Source organism: Artemia sp. Qi Xiang Cuo, chromosome 16 (assembly GCF_049724085.1).
Source record: "Artemia sp. Qi Xiang Cuo chromosome 16, ASM4972408v1, whole genome shotgun sequence".
NCBI lineage: Eukaryota > Metazoa > Arthropoda > Branchiopoda > Anostraca > Artemiidae > Artemia > Artemia sp. Qi Xiang Cuo.
Window position 1 is genome coordinate 45,679,813 of NC_142809.1, and position 22,521 is coordinate 45,702,333.

The 22,521-nt window shown below is 33.0% G+C and overlaps 1 protein-coding gene across 1 annotated transcript; it reads right to left on the bottom strand.

Moving 5' to 3' along the window:
- Positions 1–264: 264 nt before the first annotated feature.
- On the bottom strand, positions 265–20,093 carry LOC148942954 (small ribosomal subunit protein mS37). The gene is made up of 3 exons (XM_089102501.1): positions 20,069–20,093; positions 16,037–16,155; positions 265–476 (listed from the first exon to the last, which is right to left on the bottom strand). Exons 1-3 carry the CDS (start codon positions 20,076–20,078, stop codon positions 360–362), a joined length of 246 nt encoding a protein of 81 aa, XP_088958627.1. The 5' UTR covers positions 20,079–20,093; the 3' UTR covers positions 265–359.
- Between the last annotated feature and the right edge of the window lie 2,428 nt (positions 20,094–22,521).

The following is a 22,521-nucleotide window of genomic DNA, read 5'->3' on the forward strand; positions in this document are numbered from 1 at the left end:
CCCAGAATATAGATCGTTACTTTTCATTGACGTTAACTTCCGGAGAGATTCCACAAAATCAATTTTATTTTGGGTAAACCCTCTAAAATTCTAGAAAAATGTAGTTTAAAAAAAAGTAAAACAGAAATTACATCATTTGTGAATAAAATCTGAATAAAACCAGTTTTACCATGCAAATTTTATTCATAAATACTAAAATTCAGACTACTAAAAACACTTCAGTATACTTCATCCAAGAATACTTCCAACAAGATACAAAACTAATACAAATAACTTATATATTTACAAAAGGAATCTCACAAAAACTTAACTACAGAATTGAGACTTAGTTTTAAAATATAATTTGCTAATACTTCAAACTATTTTGGCTGTGGATGCTTCTCTAGATACCTATTCAATTGCTGAACAGGCAATTTCTTCTCTCCTGCAGCAACAAAACCTTCGGTATTCTGTTTTATTCTTAATTGCCGTTGCTCCTATAAAAGTCGAAAATAAAATAATAATGAAAAACCTATGATTAACTTCAAACCAAATACCATAGATACAATTCGAATACTATAAACACCAAATAACAATCAAGCGATCTTTAAGTGTCTTTTCTTTGTAGGCAGAATAAAGCTTATACTAATAATAATAATTTATTTGTACCCTCTTCACAAACACAAAATGTTGATAGAGGAGTAAAAAAAAGGGGAAAGGAAAAAATACACACAGAGACTAAGAAAATACAACATAGGATATAAAAAGATACGGTACAATGAAAACACCTCTAATGAATAACAATACAATACTATTGGATGCAATTAAGAGGAAAATTAATGACACATTCTCTACGCTTTTCAAACCTTAACCCAAGTTCTTCCATTTGAACGTAATATCAAAAACTTTGTATTTCTGAACTATGTAAGTATTCCTCATCTATAAGGGAAGGCCAAGAAAAAACTTGTGAAACAATTCTCAACAACACGAGCTAATGCTCAACAATATTGAAACGTTTGTCGATAATTCTGCTCACGGGATATCAAAACGATCTCGGGTTTCTCAATATAATTTCTAGTGATGTGACAATGCCAGAATTTTTTCAATTTTGCTCCCAATTTCGTCTCGATGTATCGATTCCGACATGATTCTGTTTCGAACCTTGTCGAAATTGTAAATAGAAATTGTTTTTTAAAGTTGCATTCCCCTCTTGTGTTCCTCATCTGAGATAACATCCTGCAGTTGTAGATAACATCCTGGTTGTAGTTGTAAAAGTTGTGGTTAAGTTGTAAAATTGTAGTTTTAGTTGCAATTGTAGGTTGTAGTTGTAAAAGTTGTGGATAACATCGTGGTTATAGTGGACAAGATAAGAAAAATGAAAGTTCCATTCAGAAAAAATATATTGCAGCAAAAATGAATAAAGGAATTCCTCTTAAGTTGTAGAAAATTGTATAATAAATGGAAAATATTCCATTCCCTTTAAAGGGACAATTTCCTAAGCATTAACTAGTTACAACTTAAAATAACTAAGTAGAATTAATTAAATTCAAAATTTTTATTTCCTCCGAATACGAAGAGTAAAAAAAAAAAAAAAAAAAAAAAAAAAAACCGCTAATCAACAGGCCAAAAAATTCTTTTAAACTATATAACATCAAACTACGCAAAGGCCTTCAATCAAACTTACCACACAAATTAACACTTCATTCAATAATTAATATATAAAAAAAAAATAATTAAGCTTCATGCGCAGCTTTATATGAATTGTAAGACAAAAAGCTAACTTGAATAAAAAATTTCTTTTGCTTTGTCTCGAAAGTATCAACAGGGTTTTTTATTTTACATGTATTCATTAAAAAAGTATTTGATTCAGATTTAGAAAAGTGGCAAAGGAACTTAGCAAAATAAAAAAATGTGTTTTTTACATGCGCAATATTACTAATTCTAAAAAACGGGAGAAGCGATGAAAAAACTAAAATCTGAGGCAAAGCGACAGTATTATATACCCAAGCCAGTGATTTCCGAGAAAGAAGATCCGAAGACAAATTACTGCCCCGAAACTAGACGCTATTCTACTTTTAACTGCTTTAGAAATAGAAGCACGGCATAGAGCTAAAGTTGGTCCATAAGGCACACCAAGATATAAAAAAGATTTCAAAGGTTTTAAAATACTATCATAAATACGAACAGGAATTTCTGAATTAACAAGATCATTATCCTTAGGACCAAGAATTAAAAACTGACACTTTTCTGGGCAAAAACAAAGTCCTAAAAAATTCTTCATTTAGAGGTAATTTAGGAATGATTATTATTAGACAGGTATATCTTTATAGTAGAATTTAATTATAAACATCGTGTCGGGAATTTCAAAAGAGCTTAAAAAGTTGACGTTTCTTTTTCTTTCTTTTTTATTTCCCCAGCATTAGTTGGGCACAAAAAATTCACAGAGAGCTATTTAAGACCTTATTTTAAAGCAAATGCTTAAATATGATTGTTTAGTATTAATTGTCAACCATGACAAATTAACAACACAAATTTGATATCATCGTAAAGCGACATATGGAACCAAAATAGAACTTATTGTGTTGTTTCGGTTGTGGACAGGTTTAGAAGCATAAGTAGTATACTATTGAAATCTTCATGGTCGAAAGCTTTAAACGGATGCTTAAAATCCCTGTCTTTAATATAACGCCCCCACAGTTCCTTTAGTAAGTGAAAATTAAGAAACGTGTTTTGAAAAGAAAAGGCTAGTGGAAAAATATTTTAATCAATTTTAACGCTGATTTACAAATAATGATAAATCCTATTCATTATTATCCTAACAATAAAAGTTGATTACTAAAATATATTGTCAAAAATTATGAAAAAGACCTTGAAATCCTCGATGAATTTATTTCTTTTTTTCGGCAGTGCTAGCAGAGTACTGCCGAATATCGTATAGAGCCCTGCAGTATCGTAGGGACCTCAAAATGGGTTATGAAGCGAAGTTTTCGCGATTCGGACTCTACTTCCCCACCCCGGAAAGGGGTGCATTAAAAGATCGCTGGTTTTGAAGTCACATAGACCTGTCATTTAGTTTAGGGGGAGGGCACTGACCCCCTTGAATCTGGAGGATATTCTTGTTTTAACTTTTCTTCTCCTAAGTAAAATAATTTTAATTATCTATTCTCCTAAATGTTAAAGTTCAATAAGGAAAGTTAAGAACATATACTTCTTTTTGAGAAGCTCAAATTTTCGTGATGTTCCTCCGTATTTGTAAAATTCTTAGAAGCTAGCGCTTCACTGAAAACCAAGCTTGCTTGAGCTTTTTTTAAAGAATTCGGGCTGCGTGTTAAAAGTTATCGATATCATGGCTCACTTAAAACCTTTGCTAAAAAATCTACATTTTGTTGAAGTGACTGAAGTGATCGAATCAAAAGGAGTAAATCATCTGCGTAAGCAATACACGACAGAACATAACCTTTACCATAAATAAAAGTCAACTGAATTTGATGAAATAGCCCCGAAACAGTCATATTGAAAACCCAAGGAGAAATAATGCTTCCTTGCCTCAGCCTCCTACATAACTTAACATTATAATCACTAAACTGATTTTTCCACTTAATACGAATACGACAGGAGCCATACCACTTTTTTAAAACCAAAACTACTGGCAGTGGGACATTATTCTTCAGAAGCGCAGTCATAGCACAAGAATGGATAATTGAATCATACGCCGCCGCAAAATCTAATACAAGTGTATAAACTCTATCTCATTGCTTACAAAAGGATGTTATTCTTGAAAGGAGGGTACGAGCAACATCCATGCTTAGCCCCTTACGGAAGCCAATTTGATTCAGGCCTTGGTTACAAGACTCTAGATACTTTAATAAAACTAGCTCAAAAACTTTGCTAATGTGGCACGAAACAGTAATCGGCCTGTAATCAGAACATCGATTCGTATTCCCTCCTTTTTTTTGAAAGGGGTGAAGTGGTAGCACGAGAAAAGCTAGTTGGAAGAACTCCAGAAGAGAGAATAGTAGTAAAAAGAGTACCGTACCGAGAAGGATTGCTTTGGGGGATGCCCATTTTATATGGTTTGAATGTATACCATCATGATCAAAAGAATGCTTACTTTTTAAAGCTTTAATTGCTGCCGTTACATCTTCAACAGAAACCGATATTTTACTATTTGGGCGGGGCTTTGAAATTTCTTCCGATAATAAAGAGTCCAACGTGATTCAACTGCCGCATCACCGGATGAAAAAACATGATTATAATGAGTTATCCAATCACCTAGTTTCAGATAACTATTAGAATCTGGTGAACAATTGTTATTACGACGTCTAGAATTAACCAAACTCCAAAGCTCATTCTTATCACTAGTAATCCTTGAACCAATTTCATCTTTTATAATTTCATTATGCAAACGCAACTCGGCCCGAAAATCACGTTTAGTTAATTTCATACCATCATAAAATGGTCCAGATCGCGGTTTTCCCGCGAAATTCCAAAGGTAACAAGCTTGAGATGCATTCTTTTGGCTCTGCTTTAAAATCGGGTTAAGGTTCCAACCTAAAACACGAGATCCACGACGGAAAGAATCAGTCGTAAATGTTTTATTAGCCCCAACTTTTAAACTATGAATAATTTCAAGGTAAAATAGATCAATATCAATTTGATCAAAATCCTTAGAATAATTTACAATTATTTTAGCTAAAAGAGCATCTGATTCTTCATGATATTTGCATACTTTTTCCCGATCCCATATCATTTTATTTACAATTTGACTAGAACAATGGATAATTTTAAAAGATGTAATTTGCATATTTAAATGAAAAGGAAGGTAAAAATGGTCACTAATAGGCATATCCAATCCAACATGAACAGGCTGTGGCAATAAGCTGCATTTGAAACAAGCACATGGTCTAGATTAGAGCAAGAACCAGAGTTATGGACATATGTAAAATCCGCATCTATGAAACTAGTAAAAACCGAAAACAAAGATAAAAGAGCGGAGGAGCGGACATCAGAAATAGCAAGGTTGCAGCTAAAATCCCCGTAAATAAGCCACTGGAAATCTGTTGGAACTTTCGCCACAAATTGCGATAATTCTAAACATGCAAAATTTAAATCAAAATTCGAATCAATAGTATGATAATTTGTTGTTAAATAGCACGAGAAAACGATAATCCCTGGGATTCGAACAGCAACGAAATAACGATTAACGGCAAACACTGAAACTGGAATATTCTCTCGAATAAAAATGCAAACACCTCCAGATGGGCGTCCGGCTGTAGGCGTCGCTGGAGATACAAAACACTGAAGCTGCTGCGACTGGCTCGAAAGAAGACTAGTAGATTGGTCCAGAAGATGATGCTCTTGCAGACACAAAATATCCAGATCGCACAGCATAGACTGCAATACATGTTGTTTATCACAAAATCCATTCAGATTCAGAGATATAATCTTTGCACTATAATTTTTTATTCTTTGCAACCTTTTTTTAGCATAGAAGTTAGCATAAAAGAAAGTGACAAAAGGCAAGCATTGTCAAAAGATGGAGATATAGGTTGTACTCAGGGTCGCATTCAGGATTGTTTTCGAAGGGGGGATTCACATTGGGGAATTTTTCGGGGGGGGGGGGGTTCAATATTAAAATGAATTTAATTGGCAGATCTTTCTGACTTTTTGCATATTTAACCAAAATACACTAATTAGGCAATCTATATAAATGTAGGGTGAAAGACAATTTTATTCCGCCTAGGATTAACTCGATTGTGGAAAGCATGACGTTTGAACAAAACTCGATGTTCGTGTTTATCGAAACAGTGCATTATCGTGTTTTTAATTTATCTACAGGATTCCCCAATGAAGGGGATTTTTTGTAGGGGGGGGGGAGGAATCTTCTGGGAGGAAAATGGTCCATGGGAGGAATTTTTCCAAATACTTTCAAATTCAAAAATGCAATCATTATTAAAACGTGGTGGGAATTTGTCGCGGAGAATTTTCTGGTTGGAATTTTCTTTCTTTTATGATTGCAGTAGCGTGGGACAGGTAAGCTAGTACTTAATAATGATCATCTTACCAAGATAAATAGATTTATATAATATCCAGCCTTTGTAGTTTCATAAAAAAAGGCCATAAACACACTTCAATTTTATAGGTACTCCATGCTTATCCTGGGAAGGATTAGGTTACTAATAGTATTATAGTAATATTAAGAGTGTTATTAAAAGGGTTAAAATAATAACAAGAGGGAACAACTAATAGTATTATGTGACAGCTATTTTACTCTTCTTTGTTTATTATTATCACAAGCTTTACAACTCGTGAACCTTGTATTATATGCTGCTAGTCCTGGTAATTATCCAACTTTTTATTTTTGAGACATTTATTGCCCCTTCTCTTGGACGCCTCAAGAGAAGAATCTTCCTGGACTACCTCTGTTAAGAGCCACAAGGCAAAAGATAATCAGGCGAGAGTAATTTTTCAGTATTCCTGGTGGGATTTTCCCTGCACAAAAGTAGTCCTGACGAGCAGTAATTTAACGAGGAAAACTTGGTAAGTATCAGTTGTAGGATGGTTACCCCAAGCAACAAACAGAAAAACTCGTTTGACCAAATTTGCTTCATAGGATAAGGAGCAGCTGCAGACTTCCTACTTAGCCTCAGTAAGGGTGGTAAAATGTAAAGGATGCAGCACTGGATTTCACAGTCCCTACCGGCGGTGCTGATATCTGTTTCTTGACCCTTCAGCCAGGAAGGTTGGGACAAGCCATCCTACCCTTTCACACACCCTTCCTATTTAACTTCCCTGTATTTCACCAGGTACTCACTTGGAAGTTGGTCGAATCTGGCTAAGCTTACAGAGTCACACCACTGAACCTCGTTTTAAACTAAATAATTGGCGACACATGGACTTGAGCCCCCACCCTGAAGGATATAGGGTTACGAGTCTAGCGTGTTAACCACTCAGCTAGAATCGCTTGAGAAACGATGGCGTGACTCCAAAAAGAGGTAGGAGTTAGCTCCTTGTGACACCTAACGCTCTCAAACTCTGACGGACAGGGATGCCAGTCCCCGGGTATTTGCCTAGGCTGAGTCACTATATACCCTAAAATGAACGGAATAAGATTGGCCAAAGCAGGGGCAATACGAGCCAGGTTGTCTACCATCATCTGCCCTTCACAGTAAATCTATTTCTGCGATAATGAGCCAGTCTTCCCTTAGCACCCACATTGAAAATTCAGCCCAAATACATTATTACAAATGAGGACTTGCTAGAGGTTAAATAACCTCTCCACATTGATTAGAAAGGCCTCTTGCAAAAAGTGGAAAAAATAGGCCCTAAGAATTAACTTAATAAGATTTTGAGCACCCATTTCCAGACGAAAAAAATTCACCGATTCTCCTCTTCCCATACTTCAATGACTGGTGTGCAGAAAATACAATAATCTATAATGATTAGTAATAGCCTACTGTATATACATCCTTAATAATAGCCCTTCATTTTAAACAGACTGTGTATATGTTTAGGGACGAATATGGTATTGTAACCTATGAAACTGGTAGAATGTTTATATAGCTTTTCTGTGGTTCTAAGCCAATTGAATATCATAATTTACATTTTGCAGTACTAAAATGGCAGAAAATAATAGCTTTGCTAATTCTTGTTTCAATTTCTGATAATTAACCCAATTCTTGTAAGGTATATATGCACCTTGTCAATAAGTCTAAACTGACTGATAAAATTTTAATTCAATAGTATTTTGCCATGTTTGGGCCACATGCTTTAATTTACAGCAAAAATGGCAAAAAGAAACATTTTATTACAGCAATCTCTTTTTTCTAAAGGGCACTAGTACTTTTAATTTCCGTTCGAATGAAATAATGTTGATATCTTAGAGCCACTACTTTGAAATGATCACCCCTAGGAAATAAAACATGCACCTGCTATACCTGGGAAAAATGCCAAATTTTATGTTTCAACGCGTAGGAATTTGAAACCGCCGCATAAGGGTTCATGGAAATTCTTCCAATATCTTCCTAGTCTTTATCAAGATCGCACCCTTTTAGAAAGTGCTTTCCCTCCTTATTCTTGAATTTTGCAAATTTTTTCAGGCTCATAATCTTTTCGAATATAGTTTATTCGGAATTTCCCTGAGAAGAAGGTTCTTTTGATATATTTATTGGTATCGAAAATTCTGTTTTTAGAGTTTTGGTTACTATTGAAAAATGTTGTGCTTTAGGCTACTTACAGTGCGTTACCCCAAATCGGTTGAAAAAACCTATTTGTTATAACTTCAATTATCATTTCTGTTGTGTGATGATAGATATGGTGATATATAGATATGTGAGATAGAGATGGATGAGATAAAGATATATGTAATATAGAGATGTGATGATATATAGATATGTGATGATAGATTACATAATTTGTAATTCAAGTGACTCAATCGATTTATATACTTTATTTTTATATTTAATAAATTTTTAAAATTTATTATTAAATTCATTTATTATTATTAATTTATTTAATATTTATTATTAAATAACTTATTTTTAATACATTTTTATATTTTAGTCTTCGTTTTACTATTATTGTCCAGTCAGTCACAAAACCTTCTCCCTTAAGAGTTGGGACCCAAAGGTATATAAAGCCAAGAACATGACACTACTTGAAATAAACTGGAAGATTAATTAAAATCAAATCTATTCTCCCAAAACTAAAGGAAATCAAGTTTTTTTTATGATTCAATTATGTAAAATTTTTTATTTATAAAGTAAATGTCATCCTAGAGTCCAAATTTTTTCATTATACAATATAAGTTCTTTTTTTAACTTTACTTTGTTTAGAAACCTTTGAATTGAATTGAATTTATTTATAACCCGTTGAAATACAATGATGAACAAAGTATAAAAAAAAGAAAAAAAAAGAAGAAAAGAAAAAAACAAAAGCAAAAGAAAAGACAGATAATGATAAATAAAACGAAATTAAAACTCATAGAACAATCACAGAAGCATAGTAATAAACCAGAAAATCACAGCACAAGCCAATGTAACAAGCACATAGACAAGCACGAATAAAACAAAGATAAAACTTATGGAACAAGCACACAAGCATAATAATAAACCAAATAAACCATAATAAATAAACCTTTATAACTGAGATTTTAAGCTTGAACCATAATCAGAACTTTTCTAAAGCATTTAGTGTTCCTTTAAGGAATTTTGTTGTTTGCTATTTAATACAAATCTTGGAATATAAAATTTAGAAAGATCCATATTCAGAACCTCTGAAAGAATCACTAATAGAATCTAACTATATTTTAATGTGCAAATTTACATACATAAATTTTCTAATAATAAAGTTTCTTTTATACAGCCCAAAGTTTGCAAAAAAAAAAAAACATAACTCTGGAGTCCCTAGTTTTTTATCTATATGAGGTTTTCCTTATTTATTTATTTTTTATTCTGATGAGAATAATCAAAAAGTCTTGAGTCCTGTGTCCAATTAGAAACAAAGTAGGAAAGAAATCGAAGAAAAAGAGAAGAAGGAAAGAAATAACATTCATCAGATATCTTAATATGCAAAAACCAAACAGTTTATGCTAACTTTTCTAGTGCTTATTGCCCACGGAGATAGTTTAGTAACATGATTATTAGGGGTTCAGGTGTAGGTTTTTGTAAATATTTAATTAATTTCTCAGATAGAATGCAAATATACAATGTTTTGCTGGGGGTTCCATTTGAAGTTTAGAAGATACTCCCAAAACTCCCTTGTCAAGGATGACAGGACCCCTTGTGGATCATGTTCTCTTCAAGCATGCAAAGCCTAGTTACAATTTGTAGCAGAAGTTCTTACTAATTGTCTTATTGTTCCAAATATTCACCAGTATCCTATGTAGGTAAGTGCAGTCCTATAAGACCTAGACTTATTTTTACTGAATTTAAAATGCCATAATCTTTACAAATGAAAAAAAAAAAAAAAAAAATCTGATAAAACCTCCTTTTCTCTTCACTCAGAATCTGAATATGCTAAGATAAATTAAGATAGCCATTACAAATTTTAAAATTTTGGCCTCTGTTCTTATGAAAGGGCCCCTTGAGTTCCCTAAGGTCCATGTCATTAAGCTTCCCCCAGAAAAAATGAAACATATTCAGATCTTAAAGATAAACATCCACATTGGGGGACATCATATGGAAGCCCACTAAGGGAGGGGTTGGAGATTAGATATCCCCCTCACCTTTCTGGAATTAAAGGATAGTTTTCCAACTTTAAATAAAAAAGTTTTAATTGTTAATTAATCCTATAGTTTTATTCAACAGAAGTAAAAACTTGGGGCAAACTTTATATAGTATTTGCAATAAAAAGCACATCAGCTTGAATAGTCCCTTAACTGATAGATTACAACAGACAGGCAAAGAGGAATTTAAATATATCCATTGTTTATAAATTTTAAAATAAAATCAAAGCACAATACTTTTTGTCCCTAAAATCAACTAGTTTGAATTAAGGTTTAAATATTCAGACAAGATACAAATGGCCTAACATACGAAAGAAGGGTTTCAGACAATTCATAAATATTGCAAAGAACAATGGTAAATTTCAAAAATTTACTGCCCCTTGGGATACCAAGATGCACAATAAGTACATTATCAGTAAAGTTTTCAGTCGTATCAAAGGGCGATTCACCTTCTAGATTATGATAAATAAATTTTTTTTTTTGGATTTCCGTTTTAAAAAGCGAACTTTAAAGCCTCCCCCCCCCTGGATAAAAAAAATTAAAAAGACAAAGAAATTCTTATCCCACTTCTTGTATTTTTGCAAACTGACACCACTGCTTTAGCTGTCATAAAATGCTTTTAGACAACAATTATTTCGTAGGATTTTCCCAAAGACTGATATTAAGGGTTACTTTTTCTGGGGGGGGGGGGGGGAGGGTAGAATCCAATTCCTCAAAACAAACCAAAGGAATTAGATTTCACTTTATGGGCTGCTACACATACAATAAGAAATGTACCTGTACAATAAAAGATTAGATTATATCAGTAAAATTTTCAGTCGTATCAAAGGGCGATTTACCTTCTAGATTATGATAAATACATTTTTTTTTGGATTACCGTTTTAAAAAGCAAACTTTAAAGCCTCTCCCATCCCCCTGGATAAAAAAAAAAACATTTAAAAAGACAAAGAAATTCTTATCCCACTTCTTGTATTTTTGCAAACTGACACCACTGCTTTAGCTGTCATAAAATGCTTTTAGACAACCATAATTTCGTAGGATTTTCCAGAAGACTGATATTAAGGGTTACTTTTCTGGGGGGGGGGGGGGGGGGCAGAAGACAATTCCTCAAAACAAACCAAAGGAATTAGGTTTCACTTTATGGGCTGCTACACATACAATAAAAATGTACCTGTCAGAGATAACGCTGTAGCGTTGACTATAGCAAAGGCCATACGGCTCCAATGTTTTATTATTTATTTTCCAGGGGCACTTCATATGGAAGGGGTCTTCGTAGAAGCTTCAAAGGGGGCTCATTCGATTGGAAATCGAGAGTTCTAGTGCCCTTTTCAATAGTCGAAAAATGATTGGAGGGCAACTAGCCCCCCCCCCCCACGCCCATAATTCTCCCAAACACATCCAATCAAAGTTCTGAGATATCTATTTTGTTCAGTTTAGTTTATTTCCAGATATAAAATATATTTTTTTGTAGGATATAATCCCAAAACCCATAGGGTAAGGGTTTATAGTTATGCCCAGAGGTCATATAAGTCTTTTGTAGAAGCCGTTGTCGTAGAAACTTCAAAACAGGCTCATTCGATTGGAAATTAATTGCTAGTGCCGTTTTTAATAGTCTACAATGTTTGGTGTTCAACTAGCCCCCTCCCCCCCCCCCATGCCCATCATTTCCCCAAAACACATCGAATCAAACTTTTGAGATATCCATTATGTTCAGTGTTGTTAACTTCCAGAAAGAAAATATATTTTTGAGGAGGACACTCCCCCCAACCCTCAGGACAAAGGTTTTAAGTTATGCCCTGGGGGCATATAATGTTTTTATAGAAGGTGTTGTCATAGAAACTTCAAAACTGGCTCATTCGATTGGAAATTAAAGGGCTAGTGCCCTTTTTAATAGCCGAAACTGATTGGAGGGCAACTAGCCCCCCCCCCATGCCCATCATTCCCCCAAACACATCTAATCAAAATTTTGAGATAGCCATTTTGTTTAGCGTAGTTGATTTCCAGATAGGAAATATGTTTTTGAGGAGGAAACTCCCCCACAACCCTCAGGGCAAGGGTTTTAAGTTACTCCCTGGGGGCATATAAGGTTTTTATAGAAGGCGTTGTCGTAGAGACTTCAAAACAGGCTCATTCAATTGAAAATTGAAGGGCTAGTGCCCTTTTTAATAGTCGAAAGTGGTTGGAGGGCAACTAGCCCCCTCCACGCCCATCATTTCCCCAAACACATCTAATCAAACTTTTGAGATAGCCATTTTGTTCAGTGTAATTGATTTCGAGATAGAAAATTTGTTTTTGAGAAGGACACTCCCCCACAACCCTCAGGGCAAGAGTTTTAAGTTATGCCCTGGGGGCATATAAGGTTTTTATAGAAGGCGTTGTCGTAGAAACTTCAAAACAGGCACATTCAATTGGAAATTCAAAGGGCTAGTGCCCTTTATGATAGTCGAGAATGATTGGAGGGCAACTAGCATCCCCCCACGCCCATCAGTCCCCCAAATGCAACCAGTGAACATTTTGAGATATTGAATTTGTCCATCGTATTTGATTTTCAGATAGGAATTATTTTTTTGAGGAGGAAACTCCCCACAAAACCTCGGGACATGGGTTTTAAGTTATGCCCTCGGGGCATCTAAGGTTTTTGTAGAAGGCGTTGTCGTAAAAACTTCAAAAAGGCTCATTTGATTGGAAATTCCGAGGGCTAGTGCCCTTTGTAATAGTCGAAAGTGATTTGAGGGCAACTACCCCCCTCTCACGCCCACCTTTTCCCCAAACACATCCAATCAAAATTTAAAGACAGCCATTTTATTAAATGTAGTTTTAAGTTCTGGAAATTAGGTCTTTTGAGGATTACAACTCCCCCAAAGCCCTCAGGGCAAGGGTTGTAATTTAAGGATTCTCCGAATCCTTTACATTATTTCTTATGGAAGGGATGCTCGTATAAACTTTAGACTGGGTTCATTTGATGGAAAATTGAAAGTTCTAGTTCACGTTTTCAGAGTTAAAATAGATTGAAGAGCAGCTAGCCCCTCTCCCTCCACCACACCCAAAATACATCTCATAAAATTTTTGAGATAGACATTTTGTTAAAATAGTTTATAGCTCTGATAACAAAATACTCCAGGGTCAACACAGCCCACCAGGGCCCAGGGGTGGGCGTTGTAAGTTATACCCTGGGGCACAACTTGTTAAGGGGGGTTTATAACTTATGGGAAGGGGTTTTGTTTGGGAAAAAAACATAGAAAATCTATTATATTTATCCAATTATAAGGTTAAGATACATACTCTGTTATAGATGCAAAATTGCTTTGGCACACAAATTCATATTAAGGTCAATTCAAAACGGCCGTGATCCCTTTGTGTCAGCAAGTGAAATGGTCTAAACCCCCTTATTGGAGCTATTTTTTCAATCCGTTCATTGTTGTCAATCGCTGTCCACAAGTTATGCAAGCTGTCTATTATTCATATATAAGGTTTTTATCAAAGAGGTAATCGTATAGACTTTGAAAAAAGCCTCATTCGATTAAAATTGAAAGTTCTAGATTGGTCAGGAATAATCAGACAGTAAGCCCCCCCCCCCCCAGGCCATAAAAACTTGAAACTTTTTGCAATAAAAAACCAACAAAAATTAATTAAAAAAAAACTTTCCGAAAAATAATTTTTTAAAAGAAAATTAAAGGCATTTTTGAACTTAAGCTCAGCAAATAAAAATACCTGTTATAATAAAAAATCAAAATGACCAGAAATTATTATTAAAGAATAAATGAAACCCGAAATGAAAAGAAATTAAATAAACTATCATAGCAAAAAACATACAACAGATATTGATATAAATTGATAAATAGATTCTAAAGTAAGTAATACTTAGATTAAATATGAACATCAAACTTAAAACGAAAAAAAGTATTTTGCTATTAAATTATAAACGAAAATTCAAACGAACAGAAGTTAAACAAACAATCAATGCGAACAAACATACAATATATATTAATTTAAATGAATAAATAAATCTTAAAACGAGTGAAACTTAAATTGAATGTGCAAATCAAGTTTGAATCGAATAAAAATAACTACAAACAAGAGTTTGGGTATCGTCTCACTGCAGAAGCATAAAACCTACTGCTTCATTGGCGCTTTACTGAAAACGAATTATATTACAAATGTTTTCTTTTGTACTTAATATTGAAAATAAATATAAAAATTACAGTAAAATTTTGAACTGATGAGCTCTTAGCAATTAATATCATTATGCATCAAATATTCAGTTTAATTTATTAGTTCTTTTCAAGATTGGTCAAGACAAATAGTTTCACTACAAGCAAAATTTGGATACTGCCCCCTTCTTTAACTGTAAAAACCTAAAGCTTTCTGCGTCATTGGTGCTTCACTGAAAACGAATTACTCATATATTACAAATTTATTATTTTCCAGTTCTTACAGCATTGAAAATGAAAATAAAAATTACAGTGACAAAAAAAAATTGAACTAATGGATCTTTCAACAATTAATATCATTATATATCTAATATTCAATTTGATTTTGTTTATACTTTCCAAGACTGTTCAAGACTCACATAGTTTTGCCATTTTTTTCAACTCTGCCATTTTTTGTAACTAATCGTGTTAGTTTGTTATGAAAACATTCTATGGCTTCTAGACATTTCTATTTGAGCGGAAAACTGCACCTCAAACTTTGTGGAACATGCATTTTCTTGCATGAAACACCAAAATATAATAAAATGTCAAGTTTCGGAGTGTTCCCCCAGTCGCAAGCAATCTACCAAGCATACAACTACCCCAAATCAGTATCAATAAATAAATGAAACCCAAAACGAACAAAAATTAAAATAAAGATTAGAGTCAAACTCAAAACGAGCATAAATTAATGTGAGTAGGGTTCAAAACCCCTATGCTTTCTAAAAGCCAGAATATAAATTGTACTTTACTGAAAAAAATTCAAATGAGTTTACTGAAAAAAATGTGCATTGTCAATTTAATATACATATGCTGATATTTATTCCCTAAAATTTTAATTAATTTTTGAATTTCTTAAAGTTACAAAAGTGAAAATATTTCAAAGAATTGTTTTCAGTAAAGCGCCAATGACGCAGTAGGTTTTAGGCTTCTGAAGTGAGACGATACCCAAACTCTTGTTTGTAGTTATTTTTATTCGATTCAAACTTGATTTGCATATTCAATTTAAGTTTCACTCGTTTTAAGATTTATTTATTCATTTACATTAATATATATATTGTATGCTTTGTTTGCATTGATTGTTTATTTAATTTCTGTTCGTTTTAAGTTTCATTTATACTTTAATAGCAAAATATTTCTTTTTGTTTTAAGATTGATTTTCATATTCAATCTCAGCATTACTCGCTTTGTTATTCATTTATATTATTACTTGTTGTATGTTTTTTGCTATGATTGTTTATTTAATTTCTGTTCGTTTTGGGTTTGCTTTATTCTTTAATAGTAATTTCTGGTCGTTTTGAGTTTTAATTTTAACAGGTATTTGTATCTCCTGAGCTTAAGTTTAAAATTGCCTTTACTTTTCTTTGAAAAACTTATTTTTCAGAAAGTTTTTTTAGTTAATACAATAGAAGATTATATTTTACGTGTTTATACTCTACCTGTATTATAAAAAAAAAAAACTATAATACAGGCACAATACAATTTTTTTGTTAAAAAAATATAAAGCCTTCTGATCATAATAAACATTATTTAACGCTAGGATAATCACAAAAGATTGTATCATTTATGACAATTAGGGCAGATAAACATTTATGCATTTAAATTACCTTTTCTTTACTTTTTCAAAGATAAAAGAACTTACCATTTGAGCTGCAGTGCACTTTGAAAACTCTTGAATTTCTTTAGAACAAACTGATTGATCAAATTCATTTCTTTTCAGGCATGCAAGCATCAAAGACATTTCTTGCAGGCACATAGAATCTAAAAATAAATATAAAGTAGATTTGAATTTTACTAGATTTTTGGTAAAAATCTATTTGAACTTTTATTTGCTGGATTTGTATAGAGCTAAATAAAAGAGCTAAAAATAAAAGCATTTCCAAATAAACTCAAAATAATAAAAAAAAGAAATGAAAAAAGAATAATACAAAAAAAGTAGATGATTTTGTCTTAATACTTCTTACTCCTTAATATATTAATACTTATAGCCTACACACAACTTATCAAGTTTCTTGTTTTAAATTCCACCAGCATTCCAAATTTACTTCTTCATCCATAAATTATTGGATTGTTTGGTTTATTGTTTTGATGGTTTCTGATTTGAGGTTAGGAAAATCCTTTTTGCGGGTGATTGATAGTATTTTTACTTCACTTCAATTCATTAAAAACACATCACAGAAATAAAATCATACTAAATTGTTGGATTAAGTCTTTTTACAAAAGGAAGTTACAAAAAGAAAACTCATAACATGCCATAACAGGCTCTATAAGCTTACACTTGCACAAGGAGCCCATTACCACACAAACACATTGAATATTGCTTAATAGATTATTATTTTCTAAGAATTCTTACATCTTAACACAAGAACAATTCTCTGATTATCTTAACATTTGCCACCAATACTATCAATGGTATATAATTATCATACCATGTTTCTATGTACCATCATGATCTTTGATGCTGATCTTACTCTTTGAAAGTTTTCAGTTTAAACTCAGGCTACTGCAAAATTTTCAGGAAAGCCTTTTCAACAGAAACAATCATTAACTAGGGAGCTCAACTGAACAGAAAGTATCGAGATAATTTACTTTAGATATTTTACATTTCTTCAACCACATTGGCCTGACATAACATAAAGAAAGAAAAAGGAGCAAAAATGGAGTTTTTAAAGGCCAAATGAAAATACTGACAAAACACAACAAAGCAAATATTTGAGGGGACAAACAACTCTCTCCTTCAGTGCAAAACGAAAAATATAATTAATGAGAGTGCCGAAGAAAAACCAACAAATAAAACGCGGAAAGTCAATGTGAATGTGAGAAAACCAATGAAAAAACCTAGAAATTAAAAGATAAATAAAATTCAATAAAAGCCAAAAATTGTAACAATTAACACCAGATACCTAACCAATAAAAGTGAGTCATTCACCAATATCCGTGATTTGCAAAGAAATTCAAAATTGAACCGCCATCGACGGATACTAGCGAATAACTGAGAAATAAAGAAAAACATTCATTCACTCAAACCTAAACAAAACAGCATTGAATGAGTTGGAGAGCTATGTCATCTGATTCCTGATTTTAATAATTGCATTCCTTGCAGACACTCTTTGAGATTTAAGGGGCTGTTGACATGTCTGATTAAGTGATTAGGAAAGTGGTACAAGGTTTATATCTGGGACTAGTAAAGTATCGGCTTCTTTTTTGAGAAGACCAAAATATAACTCATTTATTCTTAAATCACCTGAATCCCTGTTCATAGCTAGAACTAAATGTTGGTATTTATAAATCTCAACAGCTTCTCTGTAGTGCTGGACAATACCTTTGTCATACGAAATTAGGCTAGCTTGATTAAACAAAATAGTATGGTCTGGGTTTTCAAAAATGTGCTCTGCAACGGCAGAGTCAAAATTTTCTGTTTTTTTTTAATCTGCATCAAAACTGCCAATTTTGTTTTTTGCAGTTTTCATGCACTTTCAATGTATACCAATTGTGATCCTCAAACTGATTTTGGAGCATAAACTTACTTCCAACCCATCTATATTAAAAAAATCTACTCTTTCGAATCAGACACTTCTTTCACTTACAGCCCTTTGTAACAGAACGTGTTTTTACTTCCATTATAGAGGCATTTCTATAGACAGAAATATGGGGTTCCTATGGTTCCTATGGTTCCTATGGGGTCCCTTTCACCAATATAGACTGATATCTTCATGGAAGACCTTGAAGAAAGGGCTATTTTGCAAAGTTTTGTAAACCTGAATTTTGGATTTGTTTTAAAGATGATATTTTTTATTTGTGGGAGCATGGTGACGAGTCTCTGGGGTCTTTTCTTCACTTGCTCAACTCCTTGGATCCAAAACTTAAATTTACTCAGGAATCAGAGGTAGAGAGGCATCTTCCTTTCTTAGATGTTCTGGTGCACTGAAATGATACATGTTTCGAGTTTGGTGTCTATAGAAAACCCACACATAATGACCGTTACTTAAATTATTCCTCTAATCATTCTCCTGCTGTGAAAAGAGGAGTTGTCACTTCTCTAGTTGATAGAGCATGGCAAGTTTGTTCAACATGCTTCTTAGATTCAGAGCTCAACCACCTTAGAGATATTTTATTTGGGAACAGTTATCCAATTAGTTTAATAAATTCTGTAATTGCAAAATAATACATTAAAAGATTATCAGATAGTTATACAGGAAACGCAAATCAAAGGGAAAATTCATTGGTCTCCTGTACGTTAAAGGGGTTTCAGACCACATTTCAAAAAATCTAAGAAAAAATAACATATACACTTACTATAGACCCCGAAAAACTATAAGTTCCCAAATTTATCAAGGTAAAGACCCTATCCTGATTGGTGAAAACTCCAGTATCTACAGAATTCCTTGTTCGTATGGTCTTTGGTATATCAGAAGAACTGATCAGAAGCTTATGGATAGATTAACTCAGCACTCTACCACAATTAATAACACACTTAAAAAGCGGAAAAAAAACAAAACATTTTGACTCTGCTGTTGCAGAGCACATTTTTGAAAACCCAGAGCATACTATTTTGTTTAATCAAGCTAGCCTAGTTTTGCATGACAAAGGTATTGTCCAGCACTACAGAGAAGCTGTTGAAATTTATAAATACCAACATTTAGGTCTAGTTCTGAACAGAGATTCAGGTGATTTAAGAATAAATAAGTCATATTTTGGTTTTCTCAAAAGAGAAGCCAATACTTTAGTAGTCTCAGATAAACCTTGTACCACTTTCCCAATCACTTAATCAGACACGTCAACAACCCCTTAAGTCTCAAAGAGTGTCTGCAAGGAATGCAATTATTAAAATCAGGAATCAGATGACATAGCTCTCCAACTCATTCAATGCGGTTTTGTTTTGGTTTGAGTGAATGAATATTTTTCTTTTATTTCTCAGTTATTTGCTGGTATCCGTCGATGGCGGTTCAATTTTGAATTTCTTTGCAAATCACGGATATTGGTGAATGACTCACTTTCATTATTGTTAGGTCTTTGGTTTTAATTCTTAAAATTTTTGGCTTTTATTGAATTGTATTCATCTTTTAATTTTTTTTTTCACATTCACATTGCCTTTCTGCATTTTATTTGTTTTTTTTTTTCTTTGGCACTCTCATTGACTATATTTTTTCGTTTCGCGCTGAAGAAGAGAGGCGTCTGTAGCCTCAAAATATTTACTTTGTTGTGTTTTGTCAGTATTTTCATTTGGGCCATTAGGTTTAAAATGAAAGACACATTAAGAGGCATAGTCAAATGAATTTGAAGATTGAGCAGTGGCATCAACTTACCAAAATTTAAGCAGAGGGGCAAATTTTTCCTTTTTTTCAACAAAAATAACAAAACCAGAATTTTTCAATGAAAATACCCCCCCCCCCCCACCTGAAGATACTTTTCCTAATCTTGGGGTTTCAAAGGGCACTTGCCCCTCCTCCTAGTTGACACCATTAAGATTGAGGTCTTCTTGATTTATTCTGTCACAACTGGTCTTATAGGACAGAAATGATAATTAAAGTTAATTTGCCATATTTTATAACCAGTAAATTCTTGACCATACTTTGGGTAAAACTTGATGAGCTACTTTTGCTATCTTAGAAAGAGGTTAGGTTATGAAAACAAAACTGTCAGGGATGGTGGGAAGGTATTTTGAAGTACCTACCTTTAGTCATTCTCTCTTTAGAGGGCACTGACCTTTGATGTCATGTCTTTGTGTTATAAAAGTGCAACCTTGCAAAATAGATCTTCCGCTTAAACAAAGTACAAGAAAAGCATTTTCAGCTCCACAATTTTGCCCAATTTATGAAATTTCAAAGATCTACAAACAGATTTCCATATGGCTGAAAATTTGGGTTTATATTAATGAACTATTCATGTAGCTTAGAAATAAACTTATCTCTATAGTCAGAATTACATCCAGGGCTGCCACCTCTATTGATTTATTGCTATTTCTAGTGATTTTTTATGTTGCCTAGAGAATTTTGTCTAGCTAGTGATTTATAGTGATTTTTGTTCTAAAACTAGTGATTTTTTCCTAAACCTAGTGATTTTTCATGATATAGCATGCAGATTCATAATTCGATCAAATAAATCATACAAAAAGCTAACTAAAAAAAAAAAAAAAAAAATAGTGATTCACTACAGTTCCTAATATGTTCCATATTAGTATTTATGCAAATATACTGCCATTGAAACTTCCAATTTCCCACCATATGTCCATATTGAATATGAACCTAGAGCGTTATCATCAAGATAATAGGCAAACTAGTTAGTTAATCACAAAATTGCAAAAATTTTCTATACTTCCAATTTCACAACATTTGCTCAGGTCAAATTTTTGCCTTCATATTTGTGTTGTTTTTTTTTCTCTGTAATCTATTACTTCTAAATTAGATTTTCTTCTGTTAAAACCTTTGAAAGTGGAGTGAATGGTGGATATGAATACACCCTCTATATCTGCAAATAGAACAGAAACAGAGTAATTGAAAAATAAGAAGTTAGGTATACATTAAATATAATTTTCTAAATGAAAAAAAAGAAATTATTGAAAAAATATATAAGACTTAGTGCTTTTTATAATAGGATGTGTAATATAACTAGATATATTGAATCGATTGTAGTTTGATGATTGAAGCTGGCTGGGAGTAAGGGGGGGGGAATCTACTCTGGGAATGGTTTAATGATTTTAATTTCTACTTCTAATTTCTAATCAAAACTCATTCTCTGAATTCTCTTGTTTGCAATTGAAACACCTAATAAGTACAGATGACATCCTATTCTTTAAGTTTTTAGATTTATGTGCTAATATATCAAACAGTTTGGAAACAAACTGTAAGAATGGAGCTACAAGGCTTAATCATAACCAAAATTCTAGAAACGGAATTTTGATATCTATCAATACATCATTGGCTTTTAAAAGAGGCATCATTGGCTTTTTGAATTTGTATTATTTGCCAGAAGAAAAATCATGGATGTATGTTAATTTCTTTCTTTTCCCAGGGGTGATTGTATTGAACCAATGGCTCTAGAACATCAGGAGAGGGCTCGTTTGAATGAAAATTAAAATTTCTAGTGTCCCTTTTATTTGGACAAAAAGATTGGATGGCTACTAGCCCCCCTGTCATTTCCCTTTTTCCCAAAAAATTATTTGATCAAAAGTTTGAGATTTTGTTTAGCATAGTTGAAAGGTTCCAAAACTAAACTTTTAGATCTAACATGGATAGGTCTTGGGATGAAAGTATCCTAAGGATAATAAGGATAATGTACAATCTATGAAAGCCAGTTTCATAGCCACAAAGACAAATAACGGGTGACAGAATGCATTGGACTTGTATAACTTGGGGTATGTATTTGAACATTAAGAGAGTGGGTGTAAGGTTAGGTTACTTTACCCCCACACCCCCTTAATGTGCAACTGTATAGCCCAAATTATATTATTATATAAACTAAAGTATTATATTTTTATCATATTTTGGCATATTTCATTAGGATTAACATAACTTTACTTCTTGGGTGTGTTCCATATAATTAACAAGTGCCTCTTTATTCTTAAGAGGCAATAAGACCAATAATTATCAAAATTTGAGAGTGGGACACATTTTTTCCATTGAGTTATAAAAAGGCCAATTTCAAAATTGTTGCTGGTGTAAATTCGGAACAAGGGACGAAGCAAGGATTTTGTTCCATTCTCTGCATAAAGATGCAAAAGGGCATTTCTCAAAATTTCAAGGGTAATTTTCGCTTGAGAAAAAAACAAAATATAAATCTTAAGGTATTTATTCTTAAGGTATTTTGGGACACAGAACTCTTTTTACCAAATATAATTTATTAACAACCTATAATCTACTTTGATCACAATAAACATATAAAACAGAAGCATGCAACATTATTTGCTCAAAAGCATAGCATGAAAGGTTAACATCAAAGGTCAGTGATTTAGCTGCAAGTTCTGTGCCACCACTCATATTAGGTTTTGGCAGGCATAAGGCAATTTTGCTTGTCATCATGTAGGCATCATCCTTTGTCTCTGGAAATATAAACTTCCAAGAAGGGGGGATCTGGTTTTCATAAAATAGCTTCTGTACATGTTTGTTTTATGATAATGAGTATGTTTTT